The sequence below is a fragment of the Daktulosphaira vitifoliae genome, unplaced genomic scaffold (genome assembly GCF_025091365.1).
Source record: "Daktulosphaira vitifoliae isolate Bord-2020 unplaced genomic scaffold, ASM2509136v1 Scaffold_3, whole genome shotgun sequence".
NCBI lineage: Eukaryota > Metazoa > Arthropoda > Insecta > Hemiptera > Phylloxeridae > Daktulosphaira > Daktulosphaira vitifoliae.
In genome coordinates this window covers 16,962,917-16,984,926 of record NW_026099574.1, presented here as the reverse complement: position 1 = coordinate 16,984,926, position 22,010 = coordinate 16,962,917, and the positions used below count along the sequence as shown (strand labels likewise).

Here is a 22,010-nt window from a genome sequence, read left to right as displayed (position 1 = left end):
GGTTTTCACTTGTTACTATAATAATATGTAGAAGTATTGTACAATAGTATTTTTCATTCATAGGTCTTGAATAATGGTTTTAATTTCAGAGTGACACACAGTTCATCAAAACAATAGTCAATAGATAATTTGTAACTAAATAATTCACATTTGTTACAAATGTATAATCGTGTAATGTCTGTTAAGCCACGATCCTAATAACAACAAACTACGGGTCATGGCCATAAGTGAGAGGTACAAAGTATTTATCTTTAACGCACATGTTTTTTCTATTATTTTACTTTAATAATGAATGCACATAGAAGTCAATATAAACATTTTCTGTAGTCAATAGGGATAGTTTCTAAGTATTGTTTATGATTGAATTATTTTTAAATTTTGGAAAATTGATTTAAATTTGAATAAAGTTATAACCGTAAGTATTTATAGAGGAGAAAATAAGGGATGGAACGTGTTGTATAAATTAGTAGGGAATTTTACGCTTTAAGTTTTTCACAACGTTTATACTAATACCCTCATATGATAATCATTATAAAAATTTCAACAAAAATCTCCTAAACTCTTTAAATACACGTATACTATATACATAGTAGAACAGTTCTAACTGACAACTCCTATATATTTCATACAATTAACATTTCACTAGAATTTTTTGTTTAAACAGTTTTTGAATTCTTAGGCTACGTTGAAATCATATTAGTTATTATTAAAAACATATAATAAAAACTATGCTTATAACACAATCTATAAATGCAATAATTGTTTAGAAAAGATTACAGAAAATTTATTATTAGATTAAAAATTATAAAAATTGTTAATGAGATATGCCGGTACAAGTTATAACTTATATTTCTATATATTTGTATAGAAACTTACTTTCGAATAAAAAGTAATGAAACAAAATTAGATTGATGTTTTTTTAACTTTAATTTTTTTAATATTAGATCAAGATCCTAGGGACTTTATTTTAATTCAAATAGTTATTTAAAAAAAAAAACAAAATTATTTTTTTTTAATAATTGTTTTTCCAAATAGACAAAGTATTTTTTATGATGATTCAATCTTCAACATCTTTTATACAGAATTCTATATCACCTGTAAGTAAAAAAGAGTTAGCAATATTGACAAAACATGCCATAATAGAACTGTAATTTCATTGCCAAGTACGCGTCTTTACTCTAATAAAAAAATTAGTATATATTTTTCTTTAAAGTATATATACTTATCAAAGCATCAAATTTGGCTAGTTTAATTTACCGAAAAAACCATAATTGTTAAAAAAATATTTCATTTATGTTCTTTTATATTTTCAGATCGTTCGTATTATTATGGTAAAAAAATTAATTTTTTCATAATACTAATTTATTCAGACGACCTTCATCAATAATATATATAAATAATTAAATTTTTTATTTAAAAATAAGGCTAAAAAAAAATATGTGCGAAATTCTTAATTGTCGCAAAATTATGTTCTGGAGAAAGAATATATAGAAGTATTTAAAGTGATATTTAAACATCATATTTATGACACTCGTAGAGGCAGTAACGACTTCCTATTGTACGTTGTATAATCACTTAATACTAATTTAAGGTGTCTATTTAAATATTATCATAGGAATTAAAATACGTACTTAAATAGATAGTAGATAAATTTAAAGTTTTTCAACATTTTTATTTGGAAATTAGACACGCATGTAATTAATAATCATGATAATTTATAGGGCTTAAAATGTTTTTTTATGATACTTTTTATGAATAATGTCTAAATACTATAAACTGAATAATATATAGAGTGTTCAGTAAATAAGGAAACGGGTTTCAATTATTCTCATTGTTTGTGACAATTGACCAATACAGAGTGATTCTTTAAATACACCCCACACAATATCTTCGGAAATATTAGAACTTATCATTAATTAAGTTTTTTAACAATAATGATTTTTTGTTTGAACTGCTTTGTACGAAAATAAATTATTTTCTATCATTCCCCATAACCTTAAAATTTATAACGATTTTCGATTTTCAAAACTCAATTTCATCAAATTTATTCAATTGAAAAAAAATGTTTATTTAATAAAACAATTATTCGATTTTTAACGAAATACTGCTGTTTAATGTTTAGAAAATAACAGAAAAAAATTTAAATATTTTTAAAAGACGGCAACATTATCAAGTCTTTATATCAATAAACGCTACCGAATTAAAGAAATACGATAATCTATACACCTATGAATATTTATCTATCTATAAATACAGAGTGATTCATGATGTTTTGGTAAATCTAATAACTTTTAACCAAGTGAATACTTTTCATTACTTTTATAATAATAATTTTTGCATCTAAAAATTATTTAAAAACTTCATTCAAAACTGTAATTTAGGACTGTGTTATAAGCATATCTTTTATTATTAGCTCCTATATAACAATCCCTAATAAGAAAAAAAATGTTTTAATAGTCATTTTTATACCTTTTTTTTTATAAAATATGTTGATAGGTCTATAATGACTTTAGGATAAGTATTTATTGAATTACAATCCTTTAAATATATAAAATGTAACACAGGTGGGTATAGTTCGTAATTGTATGCGTATACCCACTCAATGTATTTAAATGCTTGTAATTCAATAGTACTTCTCCTAAAGTTGTTAACAATCAATCAATGTTTTTTGCAAGAAAAGAACTAAAAAAATGCTATTTTGAAATTTGGAAAAAATAAAAAAATTTCTTTTTTTTTTTAGAGACAAATAATAAAAAAAATTCTTTTAATATATTCTAAAACTAAAAAAACCAATTAAAAATAAAAATAAATTTATAAAATAGTAACGCAAAATATTCACTGGTTCACAGTTGTTAAAAATATTAAAACATGATGAGACAACCTGAATATGTTGCCGTTAAATAAAGTTGTCACCCTAATATAGCGTTAGGGATAAACTGATAAGTATTTAATAATTGATAAATTAACATGTCCATTTTTGTTTCTTTTTTTTTAAATTAATATACAAAAAATTCATTGTTGCTGTATTAATATTTTTATTGTCTATTTATAATTTATGTTACATTTTAATGTATTATTATTATTTTATACTAATGTACTATACTATAATGCTATTTTTGTAGTGTTTATATATCTAAATAAAAAAAGCTATAATTATAATTTATGAAATAATTATTCATTTTTATTTTCATAATGAATATTGTTTTAAGTTGATAATGAACTTTTCCCTTTTAATCCTTTTATAGAGTTCTATTATAATGTAGTAAGATATAAGGTTTTATATAATAAAATATTATTTGAATTTAGGTAATAAGCTAATTTTCAACTTTTTTCAAACTATCATTAATTTAACCACATAACTTGCTAGTTCTTTGTTAGTAAGTATATTCAATATTTCCGAAAATACTAGAATTGTTATAAGTTCAATAAATTGATTAGATTTATTAAATTGTTTTCTTTATCGGTTATAAAAATGGATAAAATTATTAAATTGTCTAAAAAATCTAAAATCTAGGTTAAATTGTATAATTATTAGTAAAAATTGTGATCTGAAAGTATAAGAATAAACTCATGTAATTTATAAATAGGCAAGCCTTCCCTCAGACTAAATCTTTAGAATACTTAGGGGTGTAAATATAAGAGAAACTTGATAGGTCCTGTGAACTCTAGAAGTAACAATATTTCATAACATTTTTAAATACTGAATGTCAACGTGAGCCTGGACTGCTATTGTGTCTGGGTTAGACCCATTATTTTTTATGATTCATCAGTTTTTTCTCTCGAACCTCTCTTATTTTTTTAGACTCAACATAAAAAAATATGCAAGCTACGTCAATTTACAACGTTATCGGTATTGAAATTGTGATACGTCAGATTTGTAGTACAAATCCAACGTAATAAGGTCCACAAAAAACCTCGCAAATTTATAATTGTGTACACCTAAACGGACTTAAAAATACATTTAGATGTATGAAACAAACATGACTACATATCAGTAACATACAAATAATGCAATCAAACAGAAAGAAATTTCCTCGAATTCTTACAAACAGACGATTATCTTACTAAGATGTATGTTAAACTAAATTGTCTGTGGACATTTTCACAGTTATACTAAACTAATATTTTCATTTGTATGGTATGATAATTAAGAATAGGAATAACAATAATATTATTAATAATAATAATATTTTATTATTTAATTAAAACTATCTATTATTAACCAAGAAAAAATTGATTTTAAATCTATTGTAGTATTTGTAAATAATATGCATTAATTTCATTAAATTAAAATAAACTCAAGTTCGAGATAATTAAAAGTGTAACGCTTTTGTTTTTTTTACTTATGTCGGGAATTTATTTAGTTTGGTCTTCGCTCGAAATATACCCCTTTGTTATAAAAATTCATAGAATTATAAAAATATTGTGTACCATATTTTGTAGTATTTACTACGATAAAGAAAAAGTGTATATAAAAGTATTTATTCAAGTAATCTTAATAATTTCTAAACTTATATTTGTAACAGGATGCTACCCAAAATGTTGATTTCTGAACAATATTAGATAAAAAATCTTTAAATACACAATAACTATTAATTACATTTACATTATAGACATTTAATATAGTGTTTTAAAGGTCACTCAATGTTGATAACCAATTAAAATTAATATTTATTTAAATCAACAAAATATAAATTTAAGGTCACTATTGAAAAATACGTAATACGCCTAGAATATCTTTAAGATAAAAATGTATTTAAAATAGCTTTTTATGGAAGACATATTTATTTCTTTCCGTACGTATAAATATAAATGTAAATAATATAACCACGTGTAAAGATTAGAGTGAAGTACACATCTAAGATAGTTCATATAATTTTTTTGTCTGTAATATTTAAGAATCATTATCATTGTCTAGATATGAATAATCAGCAGGTAAAAATTGTTTAAAATAATTTATTAACAAAATTTTTATTTAAATTGTTTATACTACAATAAAATAATGATCTAATGTTCTTTTATAATTATTTAAAATTCTAAACGAAGAATTTCCATAGACTAATTTTATTTATACTAAACCAATAAATTTGTTTGCTCTTACTAAGATTTTTCAGAGTAAATTTGTAAAACTGGATACATTTTAATATCTTATTATTACTAATTAATAGAGCAGAGGACTTGAAGAAATTAAAAAATGCTAAATTACTTAAATTAAAGCAATTATGTACTAAAAATTCTTAAAATAAAAAAAAATTTTTCTGTTTTTGCAGACTTACGTGGTTCTAAAAAAAAATATTTTTCTCTTTCAAATTCCCTTAAATCAATTTTTATTACAACGATGATGATTTGTGCATAATTTGGTATTTTTATATTGATTTCGTTCAGTATCGTTTTTTTTTTCTGAAATATTTTTACTCGTTGTTGTTGGTGGTTGACAAATTAAATATTAATCATAAATATTAGTAAACAAAGAATAAGAATTTAAAGTAAATTATCCAAATAAGATCAAAATTAAAAAATTAATAATTTTCTATAAACTTACAACTTATTAATTTTAATCAATAACCGCTTGTAGGTCTTATAGATATGAATCATATTAATATGTAAATAGTAATTGTAGGGCAATAATAATATTTTACTTAGATAAGACTCGATAATGATGCTAGACATAAAATTACCGAGCACCGTACTTTAATATGCCAATTTCAATTATTAGAAATCATCATTACATTAAATGACTACAGAAAAAATTTAAATAATTTTATTATCATAACGATTCGATTATCATAATCCACTAATTTCCTTATTAAATTCGTAATTAATTTCGGAAATACTCCTTTTAGATTTTTTACGCGGGCGAAGTATACGTACTTTTTTATGAACTGTATCCACCTGTGCTAAATACTTACTCTTTGTATTAGAACGCTTATAATTCAATTAGAACTTATCCTAAAGTTTAAAGTTATCGGACCATTAAAATTTGCTGTGAGAAAAGTTGTTAAGTTGATCAGTTATTTTCTTAATTATATAATATACTATTATGTAATCATTTATTCATAAATATTTAAAATTTTTTAAATGACAAAGGTAAAAACAAAAACAAAAAAAATATTCCTTAAATAGTTTTTATTTTGGAAGTGGGTTTAATAAATAGAATCATTCTGTATATGATATACATTAATTTAAACCAAAAAATTTGGATAGCTGTAACCTGTACAATATAATTCAAATTTACCTACATGTCCTAATTTTTACAAATTAAACATTAGTAGCTGATCTAGTTTTACATTTTTTTTAATGTGTATTCAAACGATTTCATCGTTTTATTAACGCCGTTAAAGTATATAACACAGATTAAACAACATTATTCATTCTGATACTAAAATTAGTTTGTTTACTGTAAAAAAAATCTATATATCATTATAAATGGTTGAATGAAAATTGGTACTACGATTTTATTAAAATAGTTGAGGTAAAAAAATTATTGTCTGTTTCACTTAAATTTAATGTAGTTAAAATTAATTAATTCAAAATTAAAATATACTTAATATACTAATATTAAATATTATACACTTGGTATACTAACAAAAAAAGATTTTAAATAAAAAAAGTATCAAACTGATATATTTTTTTAAATAATTAAATAATTTTAATTTAATTAATATTGTACAGTATCATCATTATCTCAAAGTCTTATTACTTTATTATAACTAAACATTTTATTTTGACAAATATATCATAAGCTTAAACAAATTCAGCACTTATAGACATATAGACTAAACAAAACCTGTGTTTTTTCAAATTAAAAAAACTTGAATATAGATTCGTATTTTTTTTAGCTCAATATCAAAATCCGTATAAAAGTCGAGTGTAAGGATTTGAAAGTTATACCTTTTTACTTATTGGAGTTAAAAATTAAAATATATTATAGGGAATAATTTGCAATTTCGAGAAATCATAATTTTTTTTTATGTAAAATGTATGCTTTATAATGCCTTGTAAGCTTTTAGTAAAATGTGCGTTCATTAAATGAACTATTCCATTAATTTTTGTATTTTTATCCCAGTTCAAAGATTCTTGGCCAATCGTGAAAATGAATTGTAATAATGTTGTCAAAAACAATATGCTCGTTAGTTTTGTTTTATTGTAAAATGAAAATATTTTATTACGAATTTGTTTTTTTTAGTCTTTTAATACTTAATGTTAATAATATACAACACATAAGTGCATTGTAGTATTCAATAATTCCACTATTGCGAAAAAGTTTAATAAAAAATGTTGGTAAATAAGCCTTCTTTTGGCTATTGCAATGTTTTTTTCGTTTTTAGTTCAAATGCACATGGATGCTTTAAATAAAAGGATATAAATCACAAAGCTTCAAGTACACCTGATAACGTTTATTGGTAAGTAAAGACTTGTATAGCTATAAAAATAAGTATTTCTAAATATTAAAAAAAAATTCCATATTTCATTTTTCGAATAAAATTAAAAGAAAATATTAGTTTTAATTTTTTTTTTTAAGGAAAAATCATTAGTATTATAAAATAAAAAAAAATTTTTTTGGGAAGTTATTCTCTGAGAATTTTTAATTCATCCTTGTTTATAGCCTACAATAGCAAAGTTGATAAATAATTTATAGTTAAATTTTCGATATCATTGTGTATATTCAAGTGTTGAAAGTGAATATAACTGTAATAGGACACAGTTGCCATTAATAAAACTACATAAATATATATTGCATTAAATATGCAGTATTCGTCGAGTTTAGTATAAAGAATAATAATACAAACAAGTACAATAATGGAAAGTGTGTTTTTAATACATGAATATTTTTGTTAAATAATATTCAATTTGGGTTTTAACAGTTGAAAGAAAGTTATATCTAGTTAAGTGAACTTTAAACATTCATATGAATCTGTTTCTATCCTATTCGAAGAACTTTTCTTGTTTTTAATCTACTAGTTTTTTTTGCTATTATTTTTAATTATTAGTTTCTACTTTTTATTAATGGTAAGGCTCAAATTGGGGCTTTGAAAGGCGTAGTTCTTTCAATATTTTAGGGAAATCACATGTATGGTTATATAAAAAAAATTTAGGATAAGGAAATTACATATGAGCCCCTCCAAAAATTTTGTTGAAATTATGCCTAAGAGCCCAGGTATCTAGTGTGTTAACAATAGTTAATAATTTAAAATTAATTTGGGAAATAAAAGGATTTTAATGCGAACTCTTAACGGATATATATAAGATTGGGACGATTTCTAAATATGAAAAAGAGGTAGAAGCATATGTATCTGCTTCTATGAGCAATTTTCCAATTCAGTAAAAGGATACTGATCTAATCGTAAATTTTATGTGAATATAAGTCTATAAATCTGAATCTATTAATGAAATAAATAAACCATTGTTATTAAAATATATAACAATTTAAAGTTTAATTATATTAATACTAATAGAATATCTATGATAACCCATTCCTCACAGGGACAGATTGGCTCATCAGTAAACAGGGTTTTTTACGGTGGTCCTCTGACTTAGATATCATTCGTTTTATAACTGGGGGGGGCCCAAATATTTCTCTTGTGTTCGTTTTTAAATTATCAAGAAAAATAATAATTAATTATATATTACAACACTTAATTTTTATGAATGATGAAAAAGATTAACTCGAACATATTAAAAAAGATATTATAAATATTTTAAGTACTCAACATAAATTGCATGGGAATATGTCATTATTTCTAAATTAATTAATACATTTTAATTATTTAAAACGAGTATAGATACAATTTACTGCGAGCGTAATGAGCGGAATTATTTTTATGATTTAGGACACTATCTAATAGTTCCCGGTAAATAAAAAATCGACTATCTAACATTACTGGGTTCTCGTACAAAATCACAAGAAGGTAAAAAAAAATTGACATTCAAAAGTAATATCAGGGGAAAATGTCTCTAGTGAAATAATAGCCACAGGTCCCACAACTCTTACTTGAGCTTTAAATATAATATAAAATCATACAAATAACTAAACCAGCCTACTTTTTTGTTTTGATTTATTTTTAGCTATAAACGTCAGCATAAATTATTTGGAAACATTGTATTATTGTACCGAGTCTATTGACTTTTTGTTTTTAATTTTATGATTAATACTTATTATGTAGTGTAACATTACACTAATAACAGTCGAGGTAGTAGTAATATTATGTTTCATTATTTGTAACAATCCTAATGTTTCCTTTTAATATTTTGTACCGTAAGACCGTTAAACACAAAACTAATTTGCAAATGTTGCGTAAATTCAATTATATAAAATAAAATGCAAAATAGCATTTAATGACGATTACATATAAATATAAAATTTTGTTTGGCGCTTGCAGGTTTGAGATTTCAAAAGAAACAGAAAACGTGGTTTTGTCGTTTTACACTTTACTCTATTATTTAGCTGAGTAAAATAAATTACTTTTTAGGGAAAAAAATCAAGATAACCTTTTTCTCTTTACACACATTGTGCACGAGTTCAAACTATTATTATAGGTTATGTTATAAGAAAATAAAAAGAATTTAAAATTACAATAATGCGTTAAAATAAATTTAAAACATCATTGCAAGAGTCAAATGTGTTTTACACACTAAATGGTGTAGATAGTTCTAAATATAGACATGATTGTCCTTAGGGGAGGGACTGTTAAAGTCTAGGCCATGGGAAACTCAAAACTTTACAAAAAAATATATTTTTTATTGTTTCATTTTTCAATTTTAGTAAAAACTTAATTTATAAAAGATAACAATTAAATTTGATAGTTATAATAATATGTAATTTTTCAAATAATTTTAAAAGATTATTTTTACAATAACTTGTTTGCATATTATGGAAGTTAAAAATAAAATCAGATTAAAAGATAAAAATATTAATACAAAAATCTTTATTATTGAATTATTATCTATTTACATGAAATATACAATGATATTTTATAAAAGTCATATCATGACTTTTAAAAAATAACAACATTTTATAAAAAAATACCTTGGGATATATTATTAAGTGAAATTTATTCTAGAAAAGAAATATTTTATGTAGGTACCCCGTGTAAAACAGTAATTAGAATTTTTCAAATATGTAACCTTGTATTTATAGCTTATTATACAAGTACTACTTTATCAAAATACATTTTTGTTTTCCTTAAGAATTTTTTTTTATCAAAAAATACTTTTCGCTTTTTTTCCACGAATACTTTTTTACAATATATAGTCTATAAGTATTGTATTTTATGCATAGAATGTCGTAAAAACACGTTTTGAAGTATATGAAAACATTTATGTTTTCAGATTAATTAATTAATTAATTACCCCAAAAATAACTTCAGTTAAAGAAATGATTGAAAGATATATTACTATTTATCGACTGATTTGATCAAATTTTTATGGTTTGAGTCTCTTGTTAAATCAAATTATACGAATAAAATATTTCATTTGTATCTATTATGGTTATAATTGAAGACATTTTATTAAATATTAATATATAGCACATGTAGAAGCCACCAAATAGAATTTCATTCGGATGAGAGAACCTTTTTGGGATTTGTTTTGTGAGACATTTATTTTTTTACAGGAAATCTGTTATTTGGTACGATGCATTGTGTGAAGTAGGTTGAGATATTGAAAACACATTTTCCCGAAGAATATTTTACTATCATATAATAAAAAAAAATTATCATATTGAGTTAAACATAATATTTAAGCTGGTTTTACACTTAACGTTTTTAAAAAAGTGTTTCAGACGCTACGCTGCTTTGCTTACACATTATGCAATTATAACGCTGCATTTGCAACACGAGAGGAAAAATAGTAAAATATTGTAAACCATGTTTCCAACTTCTTTTTCATTTGACTCGTGGTCAGTGATCTTATTTGTTATTTTTTAAATGTGGTGTACACTTTATATAAAAATCCATAAGCTCGGAAAAAACCAAAAGTGAAAAGAAATAAACGTTGTTGGTGGGTACATCCGGAAACTAGAGAAGATAAAGATTGTTTATTTGGATAAATTTTAGCTCTTAGGACTTTGACTATAATTAATTAATTATAGTTTTTATTAATTAAGACTGTACTAAAGATGAAGATTGCGTACAAGAAGTTTGTTGTCTATTATAAGAGCTAGAAGGAGGATTGCGGGATATAGGATTATTTAAGGCTGACGACTGAAAAGAATTAAATTCATTATTGATTCGAACGATAATTTAAACTTGAGAGTTTATAGGAAGAGGATTGGAAAATTGCTGAATAGAGTTAAAAAGCTAAATAAATAAATCCAAATTTATTACTTATACTGAGTATACTTTGACTACATAGGCAATTATCAGGGACGGACTATACTACAGCACATCACGAAAATCGGACGGCTGGCAAAGTACTGAAAAGGTGCTGCGACTGTGATTTGACAATTTAATTATTTTTATTTTTAATCTAATCAATGATTGTTTTAAAAAAATTGTATTTTTATTCATATTGGACAACAAAAAATGATATAAATATATTTATAGTAAATTTATTGACGATATATCGTAAAATATTTTGTAGGCTAAAATAATTCAAGTTAATTGGCTTTATATATTATAACTTTAAAAAAATAGAGGGTTATAATATTGGGACCCCCGAAATAGTAAAATTTGTTCAAAAAGTTAAATTGATGAGCAAAAAAACATTTTTTAAGCCAGTAAACATAGCTATGCGGCTCGAATCCTTCAAGTCCGATCCTGACAATCATAATATAATAAAATATAATACCTGTAAATAAATCATTTGAAACAGGTCAACTTTCATTTCACAGTGCTGTCTGTACAATGTACAAGAAATATGTTTTAACCCTTCAAACAAACGTAACACTAAGATTTCTCCCTTTTTTAAATTTTAATCGCAATTAAAATTCTCAATTCCATTAATTCTAATTTGGATTACGCTATTAATAATAGTACCTTAGCCTACCCTGCACTTCGAAGTCTTATGCAGTTGTATATGAGCCCTTCGTGACAGCTGTTTTCAAAGTAAATATAAAGGGTATTTAAAAACTTAATTAGGTTCTAAATGTCTCCTCATTTTGGATAGCAATTATAAATGCTTCAGTATTAAATGTACTAAATATTTTTTTAATTTTCAAAAAATAACAAGGATACCTAAAAGATCAGAAAATGACAGAACAACAAAAATGATACTCGATGCGCGGTGAAAACGCGGTCAGAAACACTGTGAATGGTTTAATTGAAAACCAGTTGTTCTATTTTGGCATCCAGACGCCCCAAAAATCAAATAAGAGCGTTCGATAGCGTCGCCAGAAACGCGTGTAAGCGCTTATAGAAATACACGATAGTTCAGACCAGCGTGTTTCCGACGGATTTACAACGATGATTGTGACAAAATTAAGACTCTATCACAAATTATGTTATATATTATTCATTCATTTAGAGATTACTTTTTATAATTCCCCAGCTCTGTAATTGGGCAATGGAAAATTAGCTAGGCTCCAATGTAGCTTATTGTTTTATTTTATTTTATTATTGGCTCGTAACCTCCTCAATACCAAGACCAGCTCTCGTTATAACGAAATCGTATCCATACAATATCTTATCAGTAGAATTATTCGACTGATTAAGGCCTTAAATTATACAGCAAAAATTGACAGCCTATTCGTTCTGCAGCTAACATTTTATATTATGGTATAGTATCAATACAACATTATTGTTTATTATAAATCAACGATATAACTCTGTTGGATAACTTTGACGTAGGTGGGCCCAACCATATTATTAGTTAAAAAGCAATTGTGTCCATAACTCGATAATAGGGTTAATGTTACGATTTATGTATAGTTAATTTAAATATTTTTAAAAGATAGTAAACGTGTTAATATTTAAGTTAATGCTCTTGTTAACCGATAGACCGGACATCCGATCTGCAAATTAAATATTGAATAAGCAGGTTTTCTATTGAACACGTGGGGTGCATAAAAAAGTGATTACGATAACAAATATGTAAATTGTGATAAATTACAAGAATCTTTTCGTTCTCATAGATCTGTATGTTGAAATCAATGATCTCCAAGTTAGTTTTTTTTACGTGTTTGAATTAGGTACTCCTCCAGATTATATTCGAGTATAATAGAAACTGATGGTTAGTTTCATATGATTTTACTTTTATAAAAAACGTTAATAACTTATAACCTATTATAAAATAAAACTCAATTACAATAATCTATAAACCCATATTATTTTATTAAGCCATTTTTATGAAAGGAATCATAGCCCGACATTACAGTATATTTATTGTGAATTACACGATTACTATACTTGTATAATTGAACACTGTATCATTTCTAATAATTAAAATTTTATAAATAATGAAACCAATTTATACTGAAAATTCATATTTTAAAAACATATTTTAATTTGTAAGATTTAGTGTTATAAACAAAAAAAAAATTAAGGATTAGACTCTTAGCTAAAACTATGGTTTAATACACTTTTGAAAATCAGCAAAGAATGTGTTCATTTTGTGAAGTAACAACATTTTTGAGTATATCATCATCTACCACAGAATTACTGTGCGTAACGACGGCAGCCAAAACACGTGCACTGTGGGTGGCGTGCCGGAGTACCGCTCGGGGCAAGGTAGTCTGGTAGATGAAGTGCTTTGGCGGCGTAGAGGTGGCGGTGTAGGCGGGCGAAACCGGCGCGTTAGAAGTAAAGATCTATCCCGATACGGTAAAAGTGTTGGCTGCACTGCGTGTTGGCGGCTAGTTTTTCACGGCGTTTAGCTCTCATTCTCGGTACGTTCTTTCCGCACTTGGTCGCCGACGTACCAGCTGCTGCCATCGCCGACAGTCAGCCAACCCCGCCGTCGTCGTACCGATCGAAGTTCGAAGTAATACCGCCGCCAGACGGATCATATACCACACAGTCTTCTTTCACTATATTCACTTCACACTTAGCCATCGTTGGCTTTCAACATACCACCACTGACGTACGGCTCCCTTCCGGCATTTATTATACATTTATTTCATTATTATAATTACTGTTTATAGTTATCGTATTATTATTTTTCATCTTTTTTTTTTTCAATTTTTTTTTAACCGGAAAAACAGAATCTAGTACAATTCGTCATTTTTCTATCAAGTTGGAGCAAAGATAGTATACAACATCATTCAGTCTAGAAGATAATCATGCCGGACGAGAAGAAGCTTTCGTATGCCTACACCAATGGCTTTGCAACCAACGGACACGGTAACGGAGGTATACCTCCGGAGAGTCCAGACGGCGAGATGTTTTTGTTTACTTCGGAATCTGTTGGCGAAGGACACCCTGGTGAGTACTTATAACTCACTTTCATTTTTATTTTATATTTTTAACTGATTTATTTCAATCCTTTTTTTATCTTCTCTCGGCACAGATCGATGGTCTACCAAAACATAAGCTGAACACGTGTTTTGCATCTATATTGAGCATAATTAATTTTTCTTCGTATTTCGTGCATTTCTTTCTTTGTTAGAGGGTTTTCCAACGTTTAAATACAGTTAATTTTTTTTCCTAATTCTATCGTAACCTTTGATTCTATAATCTTTTCCGTATACATAGTGTGAGTATGTGTGTGTACACATGTTTTGTTCTTTGATAAGAGACTTTTTTTTCCCTGACCCCAGTTGTTGGCTCATGGCCAGTAGAAAACCGCAAATAAATATATCATTATCAACAATTATAAATTAAAAAAGCTTTAAGTGGAAAATCTTGCGTATTTGTAAAAAATAACCATGGCTCGCGGTTTATTTGTTTTTTGTTTTTATCTACAGATAAAATGTGCGATCAAATCAGCGATGCTATCTTGGATGCGCACCTGGAACAAGACCCTGACGCAAAAGTTGCTTGTGGTATGTTTTTTACGTGTTATTTATATACAATCAAAATAATTTGTAGCGTATTTAAGTTAGAAGAAAATAATTAAATTATTGCAAATAAGTTCTATGTTCACGGAAATAATTATCATCATTAAACATGATGTTAATTTTTTAGGTTATAGTGTATTGCGTAAATTGATAATGATCTTAGATCAGTATTCATATTATTGTGATTATAATTGAAATAAAAAGTGATAACTATTATTAAAAGTTCAATTTTAAGCTTATTATAAAAGATATTTATAGGAAGATTCTTTTATCACGAAATATTTAGTTCATCAAAAAATAATATTGATGATATTTTTAAACTGTTTGCTGAACAGCAACACAAATTAATATCAAATTAACTGAATTATTAATATTTTATTAATTACTGATAATATAAATAATTACATATTGTTAAAATATGCATAGAATATGATTAAACAAATTTTATTTTATGTTATGTATATTAAAAAATGAAAATTTTGATTGAGTTTTCCTATTTATAGAATGTTAAAGGAATAATATGTATTGTTTATTCGGATGATTATTAATTAATAAATCTTTATTAATTTATAGAAACTGTTACCAAAACTGGAATGGTATTACTTTGTGGAGAAATAACATCAAAAGCTAATGTAGATTATCAAAGAGTAGTTCGAGATACTATTAGACATATTGGATATGACGATTCATCAAAAGGTAATTTTATTTTTTATTTCTTAAAACTACCATGGTTAATTAAACAGTGACAAATTTTAAATATATATGACATTTTAATGGAAAAAGTTAATATATTTTTTGAATCTGTATCTTAATTTAATAAATTTTATCCTTGAATCAGTTGTTTGATTTTTTCATTCACATTGAGTTAATCTTTTTATTAAATTTATCAAATATTCATCAAAAAGTATGTTTAAGTTATAAGTCAATTATTTGTTTTAAAATTCTGTTGTGTTTGATACAGTTATTGCTTTTATTCCTAAAAATTGAATATTAATTAATAAAACTTGGTACTGTTTAAATTTAAAATAAAATTACGTAAGTAAATTTTGGTTGGACCAACATTAATTATAATACCATTGAAATATTTATTCATTACATTAAAGTAATAATTGTTCACTTAAAATATTTTTAAACATAGTCTGTAAAACTAATATAGTTTTTTGCTTATAAATATTCTGTCTTTTTGTGAAAAATTAAACTAGGAATATTTTCTTATATTATATATAGGTAAATAAGCGTGTTAAAAAAAACTAGTACTGCGTGTAATGCATTTGTTATTGTATGTTTCTAAAAGAATCAAACATAAGTATCAATATTTGAGTAGTAAATAATAATTAAATAGTTGAGTAAATGATAAAAATTATATTTCTAAATTTTCATTAACCAAAGTATGATAAAAAAAAATGATTGTATTATTTATCATCAGTGTCACATCTTAAAAGTTTATTAACTGCAACAATTTTTCATTTAAATTATTAGCAATATGGTTAATAGGAGTTGGCTAATATCTATCATATAATACAATGGTGGATTATTATTCAAGTAATTTTTTTACCTATTGTGCATATTTATTTTTTAGCAATTAACTAGTGTTAATTGGTTTACACTTTACAAGTTGAGTTTACAAGTTAAACTTAGCATTAGTAAAAACTTTTAATAAATTATTCAATTTATAAAATAATGTATACATTTCACAAGTAAAATTTTGTGACTTAAATCTTTACTTATATGTTAAAAAGTTTGCCCATTCATCAATCAATTAAAAAAAATGAATAATAGAAACATGTAACACCCACAGGGTTTGACTACAAGACATGCAATGTTCTCGTCACACTTGATGAACAGTCTTCTAATATTGCGGATGGCGTACATGTAAACAAAATTGAAGATGCTATTGGGGCTGGGGACCAGGTAGGGTATAAAGAAAGCATATAAACTGTGGGGTATACATAATTGAATAAAATATGTGTTGTCAAATGAAATTACTTAAACTGTTCTTTGATTGAAACTACTGGGGGTTAGTCATACAAAATTGAAATTATTTAATTCATATCATCAATTTTTATTAAAATTATTGTACTTGAACTGCTTTTCATAGTTTGTTATAATTTGAATACTACTCAATACGGTAAGTGGTTGCCTTGAAAAAAATATTATTATAAATACCATTACCATCAGCATGTAGTTTAATCACACTTAATAATCTCAGTTTAAAGTTCAAGAATAATATTAAGTTACTAAAGAGTATTCTTGGTTTTAACTGATTTTTTTCTATTAATGGGTTTGATTGAATTAGATTTATACGTACAATTTTAAATAATTTTTTATTTCTTTAAGAAATATAAGTAACTTATATTAAGAATTTAGGTTTTATATTGTTAAAATATAAATAAAATTAAAAAAAATTATTTCATTTTTTATTGTGAACTAATTTTTTTTTTTTGCATGTGAAAATAGATAAATGTTAAATAATACCTGCTTACTTTATTGCATGAACTATTATATATAATAAATCTAATCAACAATATTGATAGATATTATTATATGATGAAGCCATCAGATGAACAAACTACTTACTTTTTAGGACATATTAGATTTTTTTTATGTTCCTTACACCAACAGTTTTGTGCTATGTGGGTGTTCTTTCTGTATGATCAATTAGTTGTATTGACACTGGGCTCTGTTTAAATGTGTGGGCAGTTATAGACATAATAAATTTAAAAAAACTTATTATCAACACGTTTCTATATATATATATATATTAATTTGTAGACTTCAAGCTATAAACTAAATAAATCATGATTATTAGAGTATTGTATTGTGTGTGTGTGTGTTAAAATGAAATTTAAGTAAAAACGTCTTTATGAATTTTGGAACTAGAGCTCATTTAATGAATCTGTTGAGTGCATAAGCTTTTGTAACTAATATAATTTAAAATAAACTATCTTTCAGTTTCATCCTCAATTTTTTTTAAGTAGTTTGTATGATGCCTTAGTTGCATTATTTTATGAGTTACTGTCAGTCAGACATTTTTTTAGTTAATTTGTGAACATTTATGGGTTGGTCCAACTTAAAATGATACATAAGAAATAAATGTTACTTACGCATATAAATTGCTGATTGTTGCTATATATTGTGTGTTGTCCGCCCTTGGGTTGGTAGGTTTTGATTACAAGACATGTTCAGTGATGCTTGCTATTGATCAACAATCTCCAAATATTGCTGCCGGTGTGCATATCAACAGACCAGCTGAAGAGGTCGGTGCTGGAGATCAGGTATGTTTCATGCTTATAAAAGATCATAAATAGTTGGTTAAATCTTGGGATTCTGTCTGTATTTATTTTCAAATATGACTTCTCTAATTTTCTTGGTCAAGAAAATTTAAAAAAAAAAGGAAAAATGATGCTTCAAGTACATGGATATTATTTTATGCACAATCAGTATATATTTCAAATTACCTGATATTATCTGTCTAGACATAGTTTTAAATCTTGGATAAGTGTCGTATTATCCAATAGATTTTTGCTGACTTTGATATGAAGTTACTTTTTACTGAAAACTACAAAAAAAAAATTTTACTTATTTTAATAGTAATGAAATATTGTATATTAACCTTTTTTTTTTAATTGCTTGCAAGTATTATTATTAACATTTATGTATTTTTACTTAATTTTAGAACTTTATTTCTTTATAATTCTATTAATTCATCAAAATATTTATTAACTCTTACTAGATTGTACTAATTTTTTATCGCTTGCAATTTTTTGTTTAAAAATCATTAATATTTACTTGCAATATTTTATTTCCAAAAAAAGAAACTCAAAGTACACTTTGTCAACTAACATAGGTGGTAATTTATTTCAATTATTGTTAATTCACAAATTTTATCTACTTTATATGAACACACTTTTGATTATCTAGTTTTTGAGTGATTTTGTAATAGTAATAAAAGAAGTATAAAATACTTAACTAATAGGTTAAATTATACTGTTATAGAAAAAAATAAATATATTTTATATTTCAGGGGTTAATGTTTGGATATGCAACTGATGAGACTGAAGAATGTATGCCTCTTACAGTAGTTTTAGCGCACAAACTCAATGAAAAGGTAGCTGAACTTAGAAGGAATGGAGAATTATGGTGGGCACGACCAGATACAAAAACACAAGTAATTTTTTTGATGTTATTTAATATTACAATCAGTTGATATTATACTCGAGTATTAATAATTAAAAATGATCATTTTTGTATTATATGAGGACATAAGTATAATTGACTATGTTTTTAAGGATATTTCAATGACTGTAGTACAATATTATAAAATAGTATTGTTTATGAAATTAGAATCTGATATATAGTATAAAATGATTTATGACTTCATATGCACTTGGCATTTTATTAGTGTTACATGTCCTACTCAAAAGCTTTTTATCTTTACTTTTTTAAAGAGAAAAAATACAAGGTTATTAGTGATCTATTCAGTTCATTCATTAGCTAAAAAAGAATAATTGCTGAGTGTATAATAATTAGTAGTAGCTAAATTCATTGTAATATTTTACAGCATGTTTAATATACTAAATAAAATTGACAAAAGACAGTTAATAAAAAATCTTACTATGTTCAAAAGATTGTAAAAAACTATATGTTATGTTGATGGCAGCTGCAGTACAAAGAGCAGTTATTTATCTTACAATTAAAGACCTATATATCTGTAATGAATCAAATATCAAGGGGTAGAATAATCAAAATGAACTAAATTTATTTAGAAATTTTTTTTTGTGAAAGAAAAAAAAAGGGAGGAGATACCTTCAGTTTAAAGTGAAATAACTGTTAATAATGTCCACTATAAATAATTGACTGATGTTGTTATAATTAGGATGTTGCTTTTAGTAATCATGAGTATGTGAATATTATTCTTTCATTTTAGCCAAATGACTAAAAACATGATATAAAGTTTTTTTATTTTTTTATAACTATTCAATAATTATATATTACTTGGGTTTTTGAATTACATTCAATAATTTAATACGCTTACATGTCTGTAGTAAAATTTAATGTTTTAAGTAATAAATTGATTTTAATATAATCAATCTTAATATGTTTACAGGTTACTTGTGAATACTGTTTAGTTGGTGGAGCTTGTATACCTCAGCGTGTGCACACAGTTGTTATATCTGTTCAACATTCAGAAAAAATTGCTCTTGAAGATTTAAGAACAGAAGTTATGTCTAAAGTTGTCAGGACAGTAATACCACCACAATATCTCGATGAAAAAACAATATTTCATATTAACCCATGTGGCCAATTTGTTATGGGTGGTCCTCAGGTACAGTTGTATTAATTTTTAAGGGTAAGACATCAAAATCTAAAATATTATTTCTTATTGCAGTGTGATGCTGGTTTAACTGGACGAAAGATAATTGTTGACACATATGGTGGTTGGGGTGCTCATGGTGGCGGAGCATTTTCTGGAAAAGATTTTACAAAGGTTGATCGTTCAGCAGCTTATGCAGCACGTTGGGTTGCCAAGTCATTAGTTAAGTCAGGTTTATGTAAAAGATGTCTAGTACAAGTAAGTTTTTTTAATATTAGTCAACTATAATTTTTTTATTTGCATTTCAAAATGTAATTTTTAATTTAGGTATCATATGCAATTGGAGTGGCAGAGCCAATTTCAATTACTCTTTTCCATTATGGCACATCTACTAAGACACAAAAAGAATTGCTGAAAATTGTAAATAGCAATTTTGATTTACGGCCTGGTAGGATTGTTAGGTAATAAAAAAATAATTTATTATAATTTTAATTGTTAATAAATAATTAAACTTCTTTTTTGATTTTTAGGGATTTAAATTTGAAAAATCCTATTTATCAAAAGACAAGTACATACGGACATTTTGGCCGTGACATATTTCCATGGGAAAAGCCAAAGAAATTGGTTTAGTGATAATTGGCAGACTTCTTACACTGTGTGTATGATTTAAAACAAACACGTAGAGTTATTTTAATAAATATTTTTTTAAACATTATTGAATCAAATGTTGCCACCCGAATGTAGTGTTAAGAAATATAACTGTAAACAACAAATTAGTATTCACACAAGAGTATCCCCCCTTTTTATTTTAAACTATTTTCATAAAATTCTCAAAACAACATTTTTTAAAAAATTATTGTAGTTTATTTAACAAAATTACACAATAATAATTAATGTTAAGTGAAAAGTGTCTGTGTTATGCCATGTAAATAAGATAAATGAAAACTTATATTTGACATAATTTTTTTGTCATCTATTCTCAGTATAAAAGAAACAAATGTACTATTGACACATCTTTTCTATTTTTACTATACAATTTTTTTTATTTTGATTTTAGCTAAGCATTTATCTTAGTATTCATCAAAATTGTAAATTAAAAACTTTTTTCTTGTCATAATTTCATTGAATAATATAATAATTAATGTATGTACTATTTATACTATGTATTTAATCGTATATAATATAAATTATATATAATGTGAAACCATAAATATTTTTTATCAAATAGTGATTTATTGTTTTCTTTTTATGGTTTGCATAATTAAATGTTATATAAGAATTGTAGCAATCATTAATAACTAATATTGTTCACAACTGTTTCTCTAAGAATTATTTCTCTTTTTTTGAATTGTCATTACATTTTTAAGAAGACTAGCATTTTTTTTTTTTTTAGTCTGTCATTTTTATTAATTTTTAATATTGTTGTCATACATGTGTTTTATTTTGCCTTTATTTTTTTGTTTGTTACAATTGTATTATTGATTCAAATTATAAGTGCTGCTGCCCTCCACTTAATTGGTTATTATTTTAACTTTCTTTAAGATATTTCAGATTATTTTTAAAGTAAACACCATCTTATTTTTAATTTAAATTTCATCGCCTATAACACATAGATAATCTTAAAATAAACTTATCAGTAAAATCCATAAAACATTTCCAGAAATAGACATTTTTTATTTTAAGTTAAGGCCTCACTTAAAATAATCATAGTACATTCTAATGAATACAAGTATTAAATTTGTTTTAATAAAGTTAATATATTTA

General features: G+C 25.1%; 1 protein-coding gene and 1 long non-coding RNA gene across 4 annotated transcripts; both read left to right on the top strand.

Annotated features, from left to right (window-relative positions):
* The first annotated feature begins 4,813 nt into the window (after positions 1–4,813).
* Positions 4,814–13,579, top strand: LOC126900303 (uncharacterized). The gene is made up of 3 exons (XR_007702827.1): positions 4,814–4,935; positions 7,329–7,403; positions 10,613–13,579. It is a non-coding gene; the product is annotated as an uncharacterized LOC126900303 (long non-coding RNA).
* A 234-nt stretch (positions 13,580–13,813) lies between these two features.
* Positions 13,814–21,756, top strand: LOC126900302 (S-adenosylmethionine synthase). Of its 3 annotated transcripts, none has more exons than XM_050675925.1 (10): positions 13,814–14,016; positions 14,138–14,357; positions 14,840–14,917; positions 15,506–15,628; positions 18,095–18,207; positions 18,957–19,100; positions 20,040–20,258; positions 20,322–20,504; positions 20,574–20,707; positions 20,777–21,756. In XM_050675925.1, exons 2-10 carry the CDS (start codon positions 14,216–14,218, stop codon positions 20,874–20,876), a joined length of 1,236 nt encoding a protein of 411 aa, XP_050531882.1. In that variant the 5' UTR covers positions 13,814–14,016; positions 14,138–14,215; the 3' UTR covers positions 20,877–21,756. The 3 variants fall into 3 exon arrangements, with proteins under 3 accessions (XP_050531882.1, XP_050531883.1, XP_050531884.1); XM_050675926.1 differs by lacking the exon at positions 18,095–18,207 and adding an exon at positions 16,731–16,843; XM_050675927.1 differs by having other exon boundaries at positions 13,814–14,357.
* Positions 21,757–22,010: the final 254 nt, after the last annotated feature.